The 13,854-nt window shown below is 63.5% G+C and overlaps 1 protein-coding gene and 1 long non-coding RNA gene across 2 annotated transcripts; one reads left to right on the top strand and one right to left on the bottom strand.

The window, feature by feature from the left end:
- Positions 1 to 3,387: 3,387 nt before the first annotated feature.
- PDCD1 (programmed cell death 1) lies at positions 3,388 to 10,392 on the top strand. The gene is made up of 5 exons (XM_012435434.2): positions 3,388 to 3,463; positions 8,741 to 9,100; positions 9,365 to 9,520; positions 9,708 to 9,742; positions 10,146 to 10,392. Exons 1-5 carry the CDS (start codon positions 3,388 to 3,390, stop codon positions 10,383 to 10,385), a joined length of 867 nt encoding a protein of 288 aa, XP_012290857.1. The 3' UTR covers positions 10,386 to 10,392.
- Positions 4,286 to 8,946, bottom strand: LOC105705515 (uncharacterized). Its single transcript, XR_001104687.3, has 3 exons — positions 7,945 to 8,946; positions 5,484 to 5,853; positions 4,286 to 5,035 (listed from the first exon to the last, which is right to left on the bottom strand). It is a non-coding gene; the product is annotated as an uncharacterized LOC105705515 (long non-coding RNA).
- Positions 10,393 to 13,854: the final 3,462 nt, after the last annotated feature.

Raw genomic sequence — 13,854 nt, 5'->3', positions numbered from 1 at the left:
GGGACGTTCTGCAGCTCCACCATCAGGGACGCAGGAGCCTTCGCTTGTGCCAACATTATGTGTGTGGCCCCGGATACACACACATCGCCAGGAACGGGGGACTCGGGGCGGGAACGGCGCGTCCCGCATCAAAGTCATTGACCTGGTTGTGACGTTGTCCTGTGGTTTTCCAAACTGTTATCATTCAGAGAAACTGAGCCAAGTGCATGAGGGAACATCTGTGTAATTTCTTAGAACTGCAAGTAAATCTACCATTATCTCAATTGAAAATGATACAGTAGTCAACGAAAACATGCAACCATCAGCCGGGTGTGGTGGCTCACGCCTGTAATCCCAACAGTTCGGGAGGCCGAGGTGGGAGAATCGCTGGAGGCCCGGAGTTCAAGACCAGCCTGGGCAACATAGGGAGACCTCCCCAACCCGCCCAAATCTCTACAACAAAAATGTCAGCTACGAGCTGGCCACGAGGTGCACGCCTGTGGTCCCAGCTACTCAGGAGGCCAAGGAAGGAGGATCACTTGAGCCTGGGAGGTAGAGGCTGCAGTGAGCCGAGATCACACGGCTGCACTCCAGCCTGGGTGACGAGCGAGACCCTGTTTCTAAAAGAAAATAAACAAACAAAAGTCACACACAACCTCGTTTGTTGTAAATTATCTTTTAACTGAATGTCCTGGATTGAACCCGGCCGCTCCCGTCCCAGGGCCAGTGACTTGGAGGGAGCATGACCCTCAGTGAGGAGGAAGAGCACGGGTGTCCAGGTTCCCTGGGAAGGGAGGGTGAGACAGGAGCCTGGGCGGGGTGGGCAGGGCCAGCCAGCCGAGGGCCCCTCGGCCCCATCTACCCCGCTCCCCACCCGTCTTCCTCTCCTCCTTGTGACAGAAGACAGCAGTGGGAGCCTGCTGGGCAGAAGGCCGGAGCTGAGGGTGTGCGTGCCGGTGAGCACGCGTGTGTTGGGAGCATGTGTGTTGGGGATTGTGTGTGGGTGTCATAGCTTGTGTTGGGATTGTGTGTGTTTCTGTTTTGTGTGTGTATTGGGGATTATATGCATGCTGGGGCTGTGTGTATGTGTTAGGGATTGTGTGTGTTGGGGAGTGTATATGTTGGGAATTGTGTGTGTGTGTTGAGGATTGTGTGTGTGTTGGGGATTGTGTGTGGTGGGGATTTTGTGTGTTGTAAATACGTGTTTTGGGAATTGTGTGTGTGTATTGGAGACTGTGTGTGTTGCGGATTGTGTGTGTTGCAGATTGTGTGTGTGTTGGGGACAGTGTATGTGTTTCGGTGAGGGTGTTGGTAAGTGTTCAGGAGCGTGATATTGGGGTGCAGGCCCCATGAGTGCCCCACCCCAGGTCTGAGACCTGGGACCTCCTATCTGCTTCGGGGTGGGGTCCCAGGACCCTGTGGGTTCAGCCCACTAGTCCAGGCCCCAGGCCCAACCCCCGCAACCCTGCAGGCCCAGTGCCCTCCAGGCTCAGACCCCAGGCCCCTCCCTGGGTCCATGTGTCCCTTTGCAGGCGCTCCACTGAGTGGCAGCGTGGAGAGACCAGCCTTGGCGCCCACAGGCCGCTGGCTCCATGCTGAGCCCCCCACCAGGTCTCCTCTCCCACTGTCCCAGGTCCTTCAGTAGGACTCGGGGGAAGAGGGAAGGGAGCGGGCGACAGGGAGGGACAGGAGGGCGAGAGGAGGGGGTGGGAGACGGAGAAGGAAGGAAAGTTTCTCCCTGTGCCCACCCCTACCCCAAGACACGAGTCCAAGCACTTGCAGGTGGGATTCTGGGGGCAGGGCCTTGGTGGTGACGAGACCCCCTAGGGGTCTGATGGCATCTCCCATCTCTGAGCCCACCTCCTGGGCCCCAGGTCCCTGTCAGCACACACAGTGGCATTCCCAGTCCTCAGAGGACAGCTTTGTCCCACACAGCTCAGAACCTGGAGGAAGGCCCACTCCTTCCTCCAGAGCAGAGGCGCAGAGGCTGGACACCCCTGAGGCCCGGGGGCAGCGGAGGGTCTGTCCAGAATCTGCTTTCAGGCCAAGTACAGTCGGTGGGATGAGGTATCCACTCATCGGCTGTGGAGGCGCCTGTGGACCAAGCCTTCTCCAGCCCCCGGGGTACGAGGGTGGACAGCTGCTGGGCCCACCTTAGCTCTCTGGCAGCATCATGGGTGCCGCCAGGCCCCCCTGAGGGCCCCCAAAAGCCCACCTGGCCAGCCTGGCCCCCCGCCCCCCGCCAAGCCGCCCACACAGCCTCCCGTCTCTGAGACCCGGGAGTGGCCCTTTGTTCACAAGCGAGAGCTTCCTCGCGTGGCCGCGCCTCACAGACACCACCTTTGATGCTCTTTTCGCACCGTTTCGGTGTCTTTAATGTTTCCCTTCGCAGCCGGGCCGAGTGCCTCTCGGAGCCAGGCGGCCTCGCCAGCTGTCAGGCGGTTTCTGGCCTCGCTTCGGTTATTTTAAGCTGCTGAGCCTGACGCATCTCACCACTAATATCAGCAGTTTCATTTCTCCTGTTTTCCATTCGCTGTAATGAAATGCTCAGGGCAGAACACAGGGAGATGAGCCATTTCACAAAACGCCGGGCGTCGGCCAGGCCCGGGCACCGGACCCCCGAACCACCCCACCCCGGCACGAGTGGGCTGGAGGGCAGGGCTGGGGGGGGAGGTCAGCCTCGCGGCCAGCACCCTCTCACAAGGCTGCTGGAGGCGTCACTCAGTGGAAAGATCTGGAAATGCGGCCACCGTGTGGGGTCACCCAGAAGGTGGAAGGTGGAGGGGACCGGATTAGCCGTGGACAGTTGTCACTCAGTGGGGCTACCTGTGCCCCAGAGAGGGGACTGGGCAGAGAAGGCAGAGGCCAGACACCTGCCCCCAGCAGGGCAGACGCTATGGGCAGCCCCAGGCTCCCAGAGGCGCTGACTGAATGGGGGTGGGGTCCAGCCTACCCCTCACTGCAGCCCCAGGAACCTGAGCCCAGAGGGGACTGCCCACCCTCCCCAGGCAGGAAGGCCTGACCCCCAGGGAGATGGTGGGGGGTGGGGGAGGGGAGGTCCTGCCCCCATCCACAGCCTCAGGAAGGGCAGCTCAGGCTGGTTCTGGAAAGAGACCACAGCAGTGAGCAGAGACACAGAATGGAGGAGGGGGCCCTGAGCTGGGGAGACCCCCATGGGCCCCCCTCCTCCCCATCTCCTCTGTCTCTGTCTCTCTCCCTCCCCCACCCTCCTCTCCCCCTCCCCCAGCACAGCCTCTGTCACTCCCGCCCACATGGAGGTGGAGGAAGAGGGGGCGGGAGCACGGGGCGGGCACCCTCCCTTCAACCCGACCTGGGACAGTTTCCCTTCCGCTCACATCTGCCTGAGCAGTGGAGGCCGTGGCTGGCGCTGGCCGGGCTGCTCCCGGCATGCATGTCCCACGGGCGCCCTGGCCGATCGTCTGGGCGGTGCTACAACTGGGCTGGCGGCCAGGATGGTTCTTAGGTAGGTGGGGTCAGCGGTCAGGTGTCCTGGGGTCAGGGGTCTGGAAGGACCTTCCACCCGCAGCCCCTGGCAGGTCGGGAGGGCGCCGTGGCGGGCAGCCTAACCCCGAGGTGCCCCTTGCCCGGGTAACTCCTCCCGGGGCCCAAGTCCCCTCTCTGCTCCTGGGCAGGCAGGACCTCTGTCCTATCTCAGCCAGTCCTGGGTGCTGCGTGTCTCGGTAGAATGGCAGGTCAGGCTGCCCAGAGCCCCCGCCTTGGCCGGGTGAGTCTGTTCGTGGCTCCCCCGGCCCGGGCATCCCCGATTCTCACTCGAGTTTTCCTAAGGATGGGACCAGCCCCGTTTGGGACTCACCTTGGCTTTATGACGTCAAGTTTAGATGAACTCACTTTTCTAATTATATCAAAGGGGTACCTGTTTGAGTGAGGACGGTTCTTCTGCCTCCAGGAACCCTCCTGGGTGGGGGCTGCGCCCGCCTGCATCTCTGCCCAGATTCCAGGGCACTCCCGAGCCCTGTTCCGGCAGTCCCTGGAGAGGTCTTGGTCTCATTCTCCCAGATCGAGGAGACAGGGAGGCTCTTCCTGGGCTGCCGGTGCCCCTGGGCCATCTGTGCCCGCAACCCACCCCTCAACCCTCTATGCCTGCTGACCCTCTGTGCCCGGCCAGCCTGCACTTGGGGAGGGCGGTTTTCCTCAGGCCCAGCCCAAGGCGGTCCCTCTGGGCCCTGCTGGGCACAGGGGTGTGACGCCAGCGAGAGGACAAGACGAGGGGCCCTGACGCCCCTCGAGGCTCCCGTCCTGGGGGCCCTGGTGCCCCTTCGCCGTGGCAGGTGCTGGAGGCTCCCACCTCAGCCCCTCTCCCAGTGCCTGCTCCTGGGTGCCGGGGCCCTGCCTTTGTGCCTCAGTGCCACCTCTTCAGGGAGGCCCGTGGGTCACTCAGGACTCAGAACTGGAGATGCTGTGGCCAAAAGGCACCCCAGTGAGACATTCGTTGGGGGACCAGAGGAGTGCGGGGGGCGCTCGTCACGGGGAGGAAGAGCTGAGGCAGGAGGGGAGCCGAGCCTCCCGTGTCGGGGTCTGCAGCCAGACACTCCTGCTTCAGGCACCCCCGCTTGTGCAGAGGAGACTCTCGAAGGCGGCAGTCTGGGTCCCCCCACCCCACGCCCCGTAACACTCAGCACAGGGCACTCCGCATGGTGCAGTGGGCAGCACTGGGGTCCTGTGTGTCCCGACCCGGACGCAGCCACGCCGGCCACAGGGTCTTCCTTCCGGGACGCGTCTTTTCCCTCCTGAAGGACCCACTGCGTTTGCTGTTTGGTCATCCCGTGGTCACCCCTCCTGCCCCAGGCGTCTTTCCCTCGTGCTTTTTGAGATTTCCCAAACCAAGTCGCTCGCTGGCCCATGTGCCAGGGCAGGAGTGTAAGTAAGAGCCTCTGCTCTGCCGTGGGACCACCGTGAGCTCATCAGAGCTGCGCCCTGAGCTCTGGGCCTTTGGCAAGACTTGGCCCTCACCGGCTGCTCCGTGGGCTTCGGGGTCGTAGGTGAGAAGGCCTCCTGGCGACGGCGACGCTGTGTCCTGAGGATTAAATCAGGTCATTTGTGAAAACCACCCAGCCCAGCCCGGGACACTTTTTTGTTCATTTCTTTTAGAGACAGGGTCTCACTCTGTCACCCAGGCTGGAGTGCAGTCATGTGATCTCGGCTCACTGCAGCCTCGACCTCCCGGGCTCAAGCCGTCCTCCCACCTCAGCCTCTGGAGTAGCAGGGACTGTAGGCACGCACCACCACACCGGGCTAATTTCTTCTACGTTTTGTAGAGACGGGAGTCTCACTATGTTGCCCAGACTGGCCTCAGACTCCTGGGCTCAAACGATCCTCCCTCCTCAGCCTCCCAAAGTGCTGGGACTATAGGCATGAGCCACTGCCCCTGGCCTTTTAAAGTCAGATTTTTAAATTATTTTCGACCTACTATTTTGAAAAATATACCAAAAAAGTTTAAAAACACAACAATGAATATCCCTCACCTAGAATCGATAACTGAGAATATTGACACATGTGCTTTGGGGACTGGGCGGCTGGAGCTGCACCGACCACGTGGCTTAGAAACAGAGCCTGTCCTCCCGCTGCCCGGGGCCGGGTGTGGACGGAGCTCCTGGGCTCCACTCTCCGTGCCCTGAGGGGCTCTGCTCAGCGTCTCCGGCTGCAGCTTAGAAACAGAGCCTGTCCTCTGCCGTCCAGGTGCTGGATGTGGACGGAGCTACACCGGGTCGGCCCCCCCAGCTCTGAGGGGCTCTGCTCAGCCTCCTCTGGCTGGGGGTTTTCTGGCCACCCTCTGTGTTCCGGGTCTTGCAGAATTATCCACCAGGCTCTGCCTTCATCTCTGCACGGGTGACTCTGCAGGAAACCAGGCGAGCTGGGTCAGTGCCCACAGGGCCCTGTGCCCTCATCTTACCTAGTCCCAGCTGCCATCACCCTATTCTTCATCAGGCCACCTTCTGAGGTCACGGGGGTTAGAGCCTCCACGGGGAATTTGTAGGGACTCGGTTCGGCCCACAGCCCTTCCCACCTCCACACACACTCACAACTGTGACAATTCAGAAGACCCACTCCTCGCCCCTGCCAGACCTTCTAGGGACAAGCTTGTTCTCTTCACCCGGGCACAGCATAGCAGTCAGAGCTGCTGGGTCTAGTTCCTCCGGCCCAGCCGTGGGGCAGGCACGCCTGCCTCCATGGGCTTCTGGAAAGCGCAGCCTGCAACGGGGTCTCTCTGCAGGAGCCAGTGCCCCTGCCTCACAACCCGTGGCGTTCACAGCCTGTTCCACACCCCGGGACGGGCTCTCTCCCTCCCGACCTGCACAGGGCACAGCCTTCTCCCAACAACCCAGGATCCTACACGGATCCAGGAGGGAGCACCTGGGGAAACAGTGGAATCCCATAGAAACTCCTCAAATCCAACTCGACCCATGACCAGCCAGTGGTCATTTCTGAATACGCATCTTCTTAGTAGACTCTACCTGCCAAGGGAGGCCAGGAAGGCTTCCTGGAGGAGGTGGCCGGAGGACTGAGGGGAGGCAGGCCCTGCTAGAAGTCACCACTCAGCCCCCACACTGGGTCTCTCTTGGGGCCGCTGGGGGAGGTTGGAGAGGGGGCTGCTTGAGCCTCAGACACCGAGGTAGCTCCCACCCCACCCAGCCAGTCAGTGGGGGCGGGGGAGGCCAAGGGGCCCAAGTGGGCTTGCTCCCCGGGGTGGATTCCAAAATGGGGGGTGTGCAAGGCTCCAGGGTCCTGGCTCAAGGCCAGACCGGGAAAGGGTTGAGCCCAACGTCAACCAGCACAGACCAAGGCAAGAGCAGGTCTGTCTACTGGTGTGCAAATACATAGACAGCACTTGCGTGTTTAATTAAGGAACGACACACAGATGGCTCCGTGGATGTGGCGGTGTGGACGCACGGCAGCCTGGCCGTTGTCAGCACCTCGCCCCACACCGGGGGGTCCCTCAGCGGCGTCCTCGCACTTTAACCACGCAGGGTCCCTGCTCACAGGTCCCTCACCTGCCCGTCTGTGCCGACAGCCACATGGCAGCCCTGGCCTGGGAGGCGGAGCCCTGAGGGGCTGCCTGCAGGGTTGGTGCCAGTGGGTCCCCGCTGCATCCCCAGAAACCCAGAGGGTGTGGGGCTTCCCTGCTCTGTGCTCCACCCAGTCCCAGCCTAGCCCCAGGGACAGCTGCGGCCGCCCTGCCCCAGGCTGCTTCCGAGGAGCCTGCTGGGCCCTGATGCTGGGTGTCCATCTTCCTCCATTCGGGCAGGTCTCCCAGTGCCGGACGGGTGTCCCCACTGTGGTCCCACTGCCCTGGCCTGGCTGCCCACTGGCCCGGAGAGTCACACTGCACCGTAGCCCCCCTTGGTCAAAAGCCACTCCAGACAGGCTGGGAGATGCCCGGGTCTGCCCTGCTACCGTCTGCGGGGAGCATCCCCTGGCCAGCCCCGCCCCTGCCACCTGTGGGCACACCACCAGGACGCTGGGGGACAGGCACACGGGTGGAGGAGGCAAGTGCTGAACGGCCAGGAGGCTGTGGGCACGGAGGGAATGGGGACACCCTGGGTGTGGCCTCGAGGTCACTTCAGACACCTTGCACATCCCCCGGGAGGTACCCAGTGGGTGGGCACTAGGAGTCGGTCCCAGTCACATGTGCTCTGGCACAGTCCCACTGACCGCTGGTGTCCAGCCGGCAGGCCCTGGGCCAGCCTGGCTGTAGGGACACCAGGGCAGCAGCCTCCTGTCCTCCTCTGAGCCGATCGCTCCCTGGGTTATCACCACCACCCACCCAGGGCCTGGAATCTGTATCACCACGTGGGGGCCCCCATGCAGGCCCAGGACAGAGCTGAGGCTGAGTGACAGCCCCCGGGTCTGACAGTGCGGGGCTGGCGCCTTATTTGGGGAACCCTGCGGCGTGGGACATGTGGGTGGGCAGGCCGGGAAAGTCACCTGCTGCGGCGCATTTCGGGCCTGGATCTTAAGCCTGTGTGGTGCCCCCGCCTGAGGAGATCTGCAAGCCCCCGGCTGCACGTGGGTTTCCCTGGCCCTGGCCCTGGCCCTGGCAGGCAAATGTTTCAGCAGGTCCTTGTCTTAGGAAGCCCAGGGTTGGGGGGCCCACGTCTGTTGGCTCATCTGGTTTCTGAAGCATCTTTGCTATGAGCTGCAGTCCCCACGGTCTTGCTGGAAAATGTGGAGGCCCCACTGCCCATTGCCCAGGGCAGTCACGTCCACACCACGTGGTCTCCGGGAGCTGGGTGTGGCTCCCAGCTCTGAGCTTGTCCTGGAAATGGGGCAAAGACTGAATCATGAGCCTGACGAGGGGCCGCACTCCTCCCAGGGCTGGGGTCTCCATGGCAGCACCCCCACCCACCCAGCCCAGTCACACTCCCCTGTGCCAGAGCAGTGCCGACAGGACCAGGCCAGGACGCCCAAGGGTCAGGGGCCAGGGATGGGTAGCCTCCGAATGGCCTCAACAGGGAAGGGGTGAAGGCTCTTAGTAGGAAACCGGGGGGATCTAGGTCAGGGCCAGGCGCAGGGCAGAAGCCCCGTCTTAAGTACAAGGAAGAGGCCCTGCCGTGGATTCGAGCGCCCGTCCCCGGGCAGCAGAGGCCCTGAGAGACTCACCGAGGACACTCCGGCTGGGGTGGCCCTTCCGGAGCCCTTGCTGCCAGAAGGAGGAGGGCAGGTGGCCGAGGATGCCTCGCAGGGCCGCCCAGCCCCTTCCTCACCTCTCTCCATCTCTCAGACTCCCGGGACTGGCCCTGGAGCCCCCCCACCTTCTCCCCGCCCCTGCTCGTGGTGGCCGAGGGAGACAACGCCAGCTTCACCTGCAGCTTCTCCAACACGTCGGAGAGCTTCGTGCTGAACTGGTACCGCATGAGCCCCAGCAACCAGACGGACAAGCTGGCCGCCTTCCCCGAGGACCGCAGCCAGCCCGGCCCCGACCGCCGCTTCCGAGTCACGCAACTGCCCAACGGGCGCGACTTCCGCATGAGCGTGATCGGGGCCCGGCGCGATGACAGCGGCACCTACCTCTGCGGGGCCATCTCCCTGGCCCCCAAGGCGCAGATCAAAGAGAGCCTGAGAGCAGAGCTCAGGGTGACAGGTGCGGCCTAGGAGGCCCCGGGCAGGGGCGGGCAGGGGCGGGCAGGGGGTGGGTGCCCCTCCTGCACAGGAACATGAGCCCCAGGGTGGTAGGGCAGGGACCCCCACGGCTCCAGGGCAGGGCTCCGTCCCACACCCAGGGAACGGTGACTGGCATCCTGTCCTCTCACTCTGGAAGCACCCCAGCCCCTCTAGTCTGCCCTCACCCTACCCCTGACCCTCCAACCTGACCCCGTCCTAACCCCTGACCTTTGTGCCCTTCCAGAGAGAAACCCAGATGTGCCCACAGCCCACCCCAGCCCCTCACCCAGACCAGCCGGCCAGTTCCAAGGCCTAATGGTCGGCGTCGCGGTCGGCCTGCTGGCCAGCCTGGTGCTGCTGGCCTGGGTCCTGGTTGCCATCTGCCCCCGAGCTGCACAAGGTAACGTTACCCCAGCCCCTCAGCCTGCTCCCCCAACCCTGCTGGCAGCCCTCACTCGGGCCTCCCCTCTCTCCACCCTTCCTCTCCTCCCCACCAGTGATGAAGGCCCTTGGGCTAAGCCCCCACCCTCCCCCCGGGGAGTGCTGCTGAGGGTCTGCCTGGTGACCCCAAGTGTGTTTGTCTTCAGGGGCCGTGGGAGTCCAGCGCGCCGACCAACCCCTGGTGAGTGTCTCCTTGTGCCCTCCTTCCCGGGTGGGCAGAGGTGGAAGCACATGGCCTGCAGTCTCGGGGCGTGAATGGCCCATGCGTGTGGCCGCCTGTGAGGGCGTGGTGTGGGCTCGGTCACTTCCTACCTTACAATGGAGAGAGGAGAGCTTGAAAAGTCACATTCTGGAATCCTAAATCTACAAGAATGCCAGGGAAATTTTAGAAGGGGACATTGAGCCAGAGAGGAGGGGTGGCGTCCCCAGGTCACACGGAGGGCAGTGATGGGACAGCCCGGGGCAAGCGGCCCTCCGTGAGGGGCGCAGGCTCGGTGACCGCACTGCAGCCGGGCTGTGGAGCCGCAGGCCTCCTTCCTGGGGTGGGCCGTGGGGGCTGACTCCCCCTCCCTCTCTCCCGAAAGAAGGAGGACCCCTCAGCCGTGCCTGTGTTCTCCGTGGACTATGGGGAGCTGGACTTCCAGTGGCGAGAGAAGACCCCGGAGCCCCCCACGCCCTGTGCCCCTGAGCAAACGGAGTACGCCACCATCGTGTTCTCTAGTGGGCTGGGCGCCTCGTCCCCGGCCCGCAGGGGCTCAGCCGAAGGCCCTCGGAGTCCCCGGCCACTGAGGCCAGAGGACGGACACTGCTCTTGGCCCCTCTGACGGGCTTCCTCGGCCACCAACATCCTGCAGACCCCCCACTGCGGGCGTGGGCTCGCAGGCATCGTGCAGGGCTGTGCGGGCCACCCAGGGGCTGAGCTGCCTGGGGGTGACGGGGGTGCTGTCCTGCACCTGCGCCAGCCCCGCCGGGCACAGCCCTGCCAGGCACAGCCCCACCGCAGGACTCACGTCTGGATGCCCACGGCGAGCCCAGGCAGCAGACGTCACCGTCCCCCTACAGGGAGGGCCGGATGCCTAGAGCTGCCTGCGTCCGGCTCCCTGAACCTCTGCTGCTGCTGCTGCGGCCTGTGGCCTGGGATTGAAGACGCCGTGGCCCTGCCTGCTGCCCCCAGAGCCCCTTGCCTGAACTTGGGGGCCTGGTTGAAGACTGCCAAGGTGTCCCTGGCCGGGGCTTCCCGAGACACCCTGAACACAGGGCCCAAGACAGGGCATGGGGTAGGAGGTGCGTGGGGCTGAGGACTCCCTGGGAGCCAGCTGCTCTCCCAGGCCTGGAGAAGTTTCAGGGAAGGCTCCAAGAGCTCCTGGCTGTGATGGCGGGGCAGGAACCCCTCCACCTTACACGTGCCCAGCCAGCGCTCTGGCCTCCCCGCCACGCCACCCCAGCCCCTCTCACCACTCAGGTAGGGGATGTCCTAGGCTGCCATGGTCAGGGGGCAGGGCTGGGGCTGACTAGCCCCTCCTAGCTGTGGTTGGGGGAACTGGTGCAGGCACTCAGGGCCCCCCATTCACCCACACTTGGGGTTCTCCTTGGCACCCAGGGCCCCCATTTGCCCACACTGGGGGTTAGCCTAAGCACCCATTCACACGATTATTTAAAGGCGTTTGGCCGGGCTCCCACCAGGGCCTGGGTGGGAAGGTACAGGCGACCCCCTGGGCCGAGCACTCCGCTGTGGCCTGGCCACCCCTCCCATCCACACACTGCACCCCACTCCTGGGGCAGGGCCACCAGCATCCGGGAGGCCGGCAGGCACCTGGGATGAGGGACCCCCTTCCTTGTGGTTGTTATGTTATAATTATAATTAAATACGAGCGCGTGCTAAGGAGTTCTGTCCTGTTGGGTGGCTGTGGGGGCAGTGGGCAGGAAGGAAGGAGGTCTCCAGGGAGAGGCAGGGCTGCGGCCAGGCTGAGGCTGCGTGTGGAAGGTGCTGGCCACTTCCTGGAGCCTGGTCTGGGTCAGGCCTTTCCCTCGCTGTGCCAGAAACACACAGGCCCTCCCAGCCCTGCCTGCCCCACGCACACATGTAGCCCTCCAGTGAGAAGTGCCTCCAACTTCACAGGGCGGGGGCGCCACCCTCCCCACGTCCAAGCCTTTTGGGGGGGTCCCATGGCCCCTGCCCCCAGGCCTCCTTTAGAGGGGGACATTGAGCCAGAGAGGAGGGGTGGCGTCCCCAGGTCACACGGAGGGCAGTGATGGGACAGCCCAGGGCTGTCCTGGCCAGGCACAGGCGTCCCTGAGTGGCTGTGCCTGTGTCTGCCTGGCTCCAGCCTCCCCACCCCCCATCCCCTTGCCCGCCAGTCCCTACAGGCAGGGGTGGTGCCTTCTGCCAGGGCCCCCACAGCGGGATGGGAGGACTCCCCCGGGCTATGAGGGAGGGGCCCAGGGGCTTTGGGCAGGACACAGCATCTGCGGGTCCCTCCCCAAGTACACAGGGCGGGGGCGTGGGGGGAGGCAGGACCACGCCTGCTTGAGCCCCATCACCTTGCTGGGATCCTTGGCTGCTGGCAGCAGGGACGGTGCAGAGAAGGGAGCCCTGCCAGGCCGTCGGGGCCGTCGGGCACCACAGCCACCCACCCACTGCCCCGCCCGGGGGCTCATTCTGTGCTTGCCTCCCTGAAGCTCGGTCCTGAGGGGGCGAGGGGCAGAACTGCCATGCCTGTGTCAGGGACGCTCTGGGAACTCCCAGAAGATCCGGCAGGTCAGGCCTCGGAGGGAAAGCGGCCCCCGGTCTTTGCAGATGATGCGGCTCTGCCCGCAAAACCCGCGCTGGAAACGCGGGAAGCCTGTGCAGAGGCTGAACTCCGGGCACGCGGACCCCGGCCCCTGCACACATGCAGGTTCTTCCTCTGCAATTTGTAAATTTGACACCGTCCCAATAAAAACCACATTTCTGGAACTATAATGCTCATATGGAAAAATTAACAAGCAAGTAACAGCCAAAAGAAACCACGAAAAGAAAGTGAAAAGGGGTCAGCTTTATGAGCTCAGGGGAAACTTACTGTTATGCGAACAGGTGGGATTAGCACGAGGAGGGACAGAACAGGCCCGGTCCCTGCGACCCAAATCAGAGCGGGGAAAGAGACTTTTTAACCAGCTGTGCAGGGACAGGGATAGCCATTTGGAAAAGTTAGACTCATGCGCACAAATGCCAAATGTAGCAGAGAGAAAAGCATAAAAAAAGAACCCTACGGGCCGGGCGCGGGGGCTCACGCCTGTAATCCCAGCACTTTGGGAGGCCGAGGCGGGCGGATCACGAGGTCAAGAGATCGAGACCATCCCGGTCAACACGGTGAAACCCCGTCTCTACTAAATATACAAAAAATTAGCTGGGCATGGTGGCGCGTGCCTGTAATCCCAGCTACTCAGGAGGCTGAGGCAGGAGAATTGCCTGAACCCGGGAGGCAGAGGTTGCGGTGAGCCGAGATCGCGCCATTGCACTCCGGCCTGGGTAACGAGAGCGAAACTCCGTCTCAAAAAAAAAAAAAGAACCCTACAGCAAGAAGAAACCGTGGGTGCGTTCTTACCGTGTGGGAGGAGGGTTCCCAACAGTCAAGGGCCGCCTGGGAGCCGCGAGAGAGGAACTGAGACGCCGAGCTCCGCACGCTGGAAAACGAAACACTCGAGCTTGGCAAAAAAGATCAACAAACTGAGGGAAAGTATTTGCGCCATCACAGGAGCGCGAACAAGCCGGCGGGGACACGTCTACACAGAGAAGACGAGCGCGAGGCCGCCGCGCGTGTAGACACCTGTGAGCGCGCGGGTGTGTACATGCGTGTGTGCACAGACACCCCCGAAGCAGGGAAAGCGTGTTCAGTTTCTCTCAACAACAAAAATACGAGTTAACACCACACCCCGCAGGCCGCAGCGGCGGCTGGGGAGGCCCCGGGAGCGCGAGCCGGGCTGGCGGGAAGCCCGGCGGGCACCTGCCCTTTGCCGCGAGCGCCGAGCCCCGCGGAAACGCTTCCCGGGGTCCCCGGCGGGGCGGAGCCGGGCGGCAGGAGCGGGGAGGGGGCTCCGGGCTCCCCAGCGGGGGTCAGGCCGCCGGAGACCACGAGGGGACGCCCGCGCGGGGCAGGACGACCCGCTGTCCCCAAAGGCAGCGCCGCGTGGAAGCGACACGGGACCGATCTGAGCATCCAAAATGCCGCGTTACGATTAAAAACCTGAGTCCGGGCGCGCGGCCGGTGATCCCGGCACTGGGGAGCCCGGGGTCGTGGCCGCGGTGACACACGG

This window comes from Aotus nancymaae, unplaced genomic scaffold (genome assembly GCF_030222135.1).
Source record: "Aotus nancymaae isolate 86718 unplaced genomic scaffold, 86718_ANA_hifiasm-v0.15.2.pri h1tg000031l, whole genome shotgun sequence".
Lineage (NCBI taxonomy): Eukaryota > Metazoa > Chordata > Mammalia > Primates > Aotidae > Aotus > Aotus nancymaae.
Note: the sequence above shows the minus strand (reverse complement) of the source record. Positions and strands in the feature narration are given on the sequence as shown.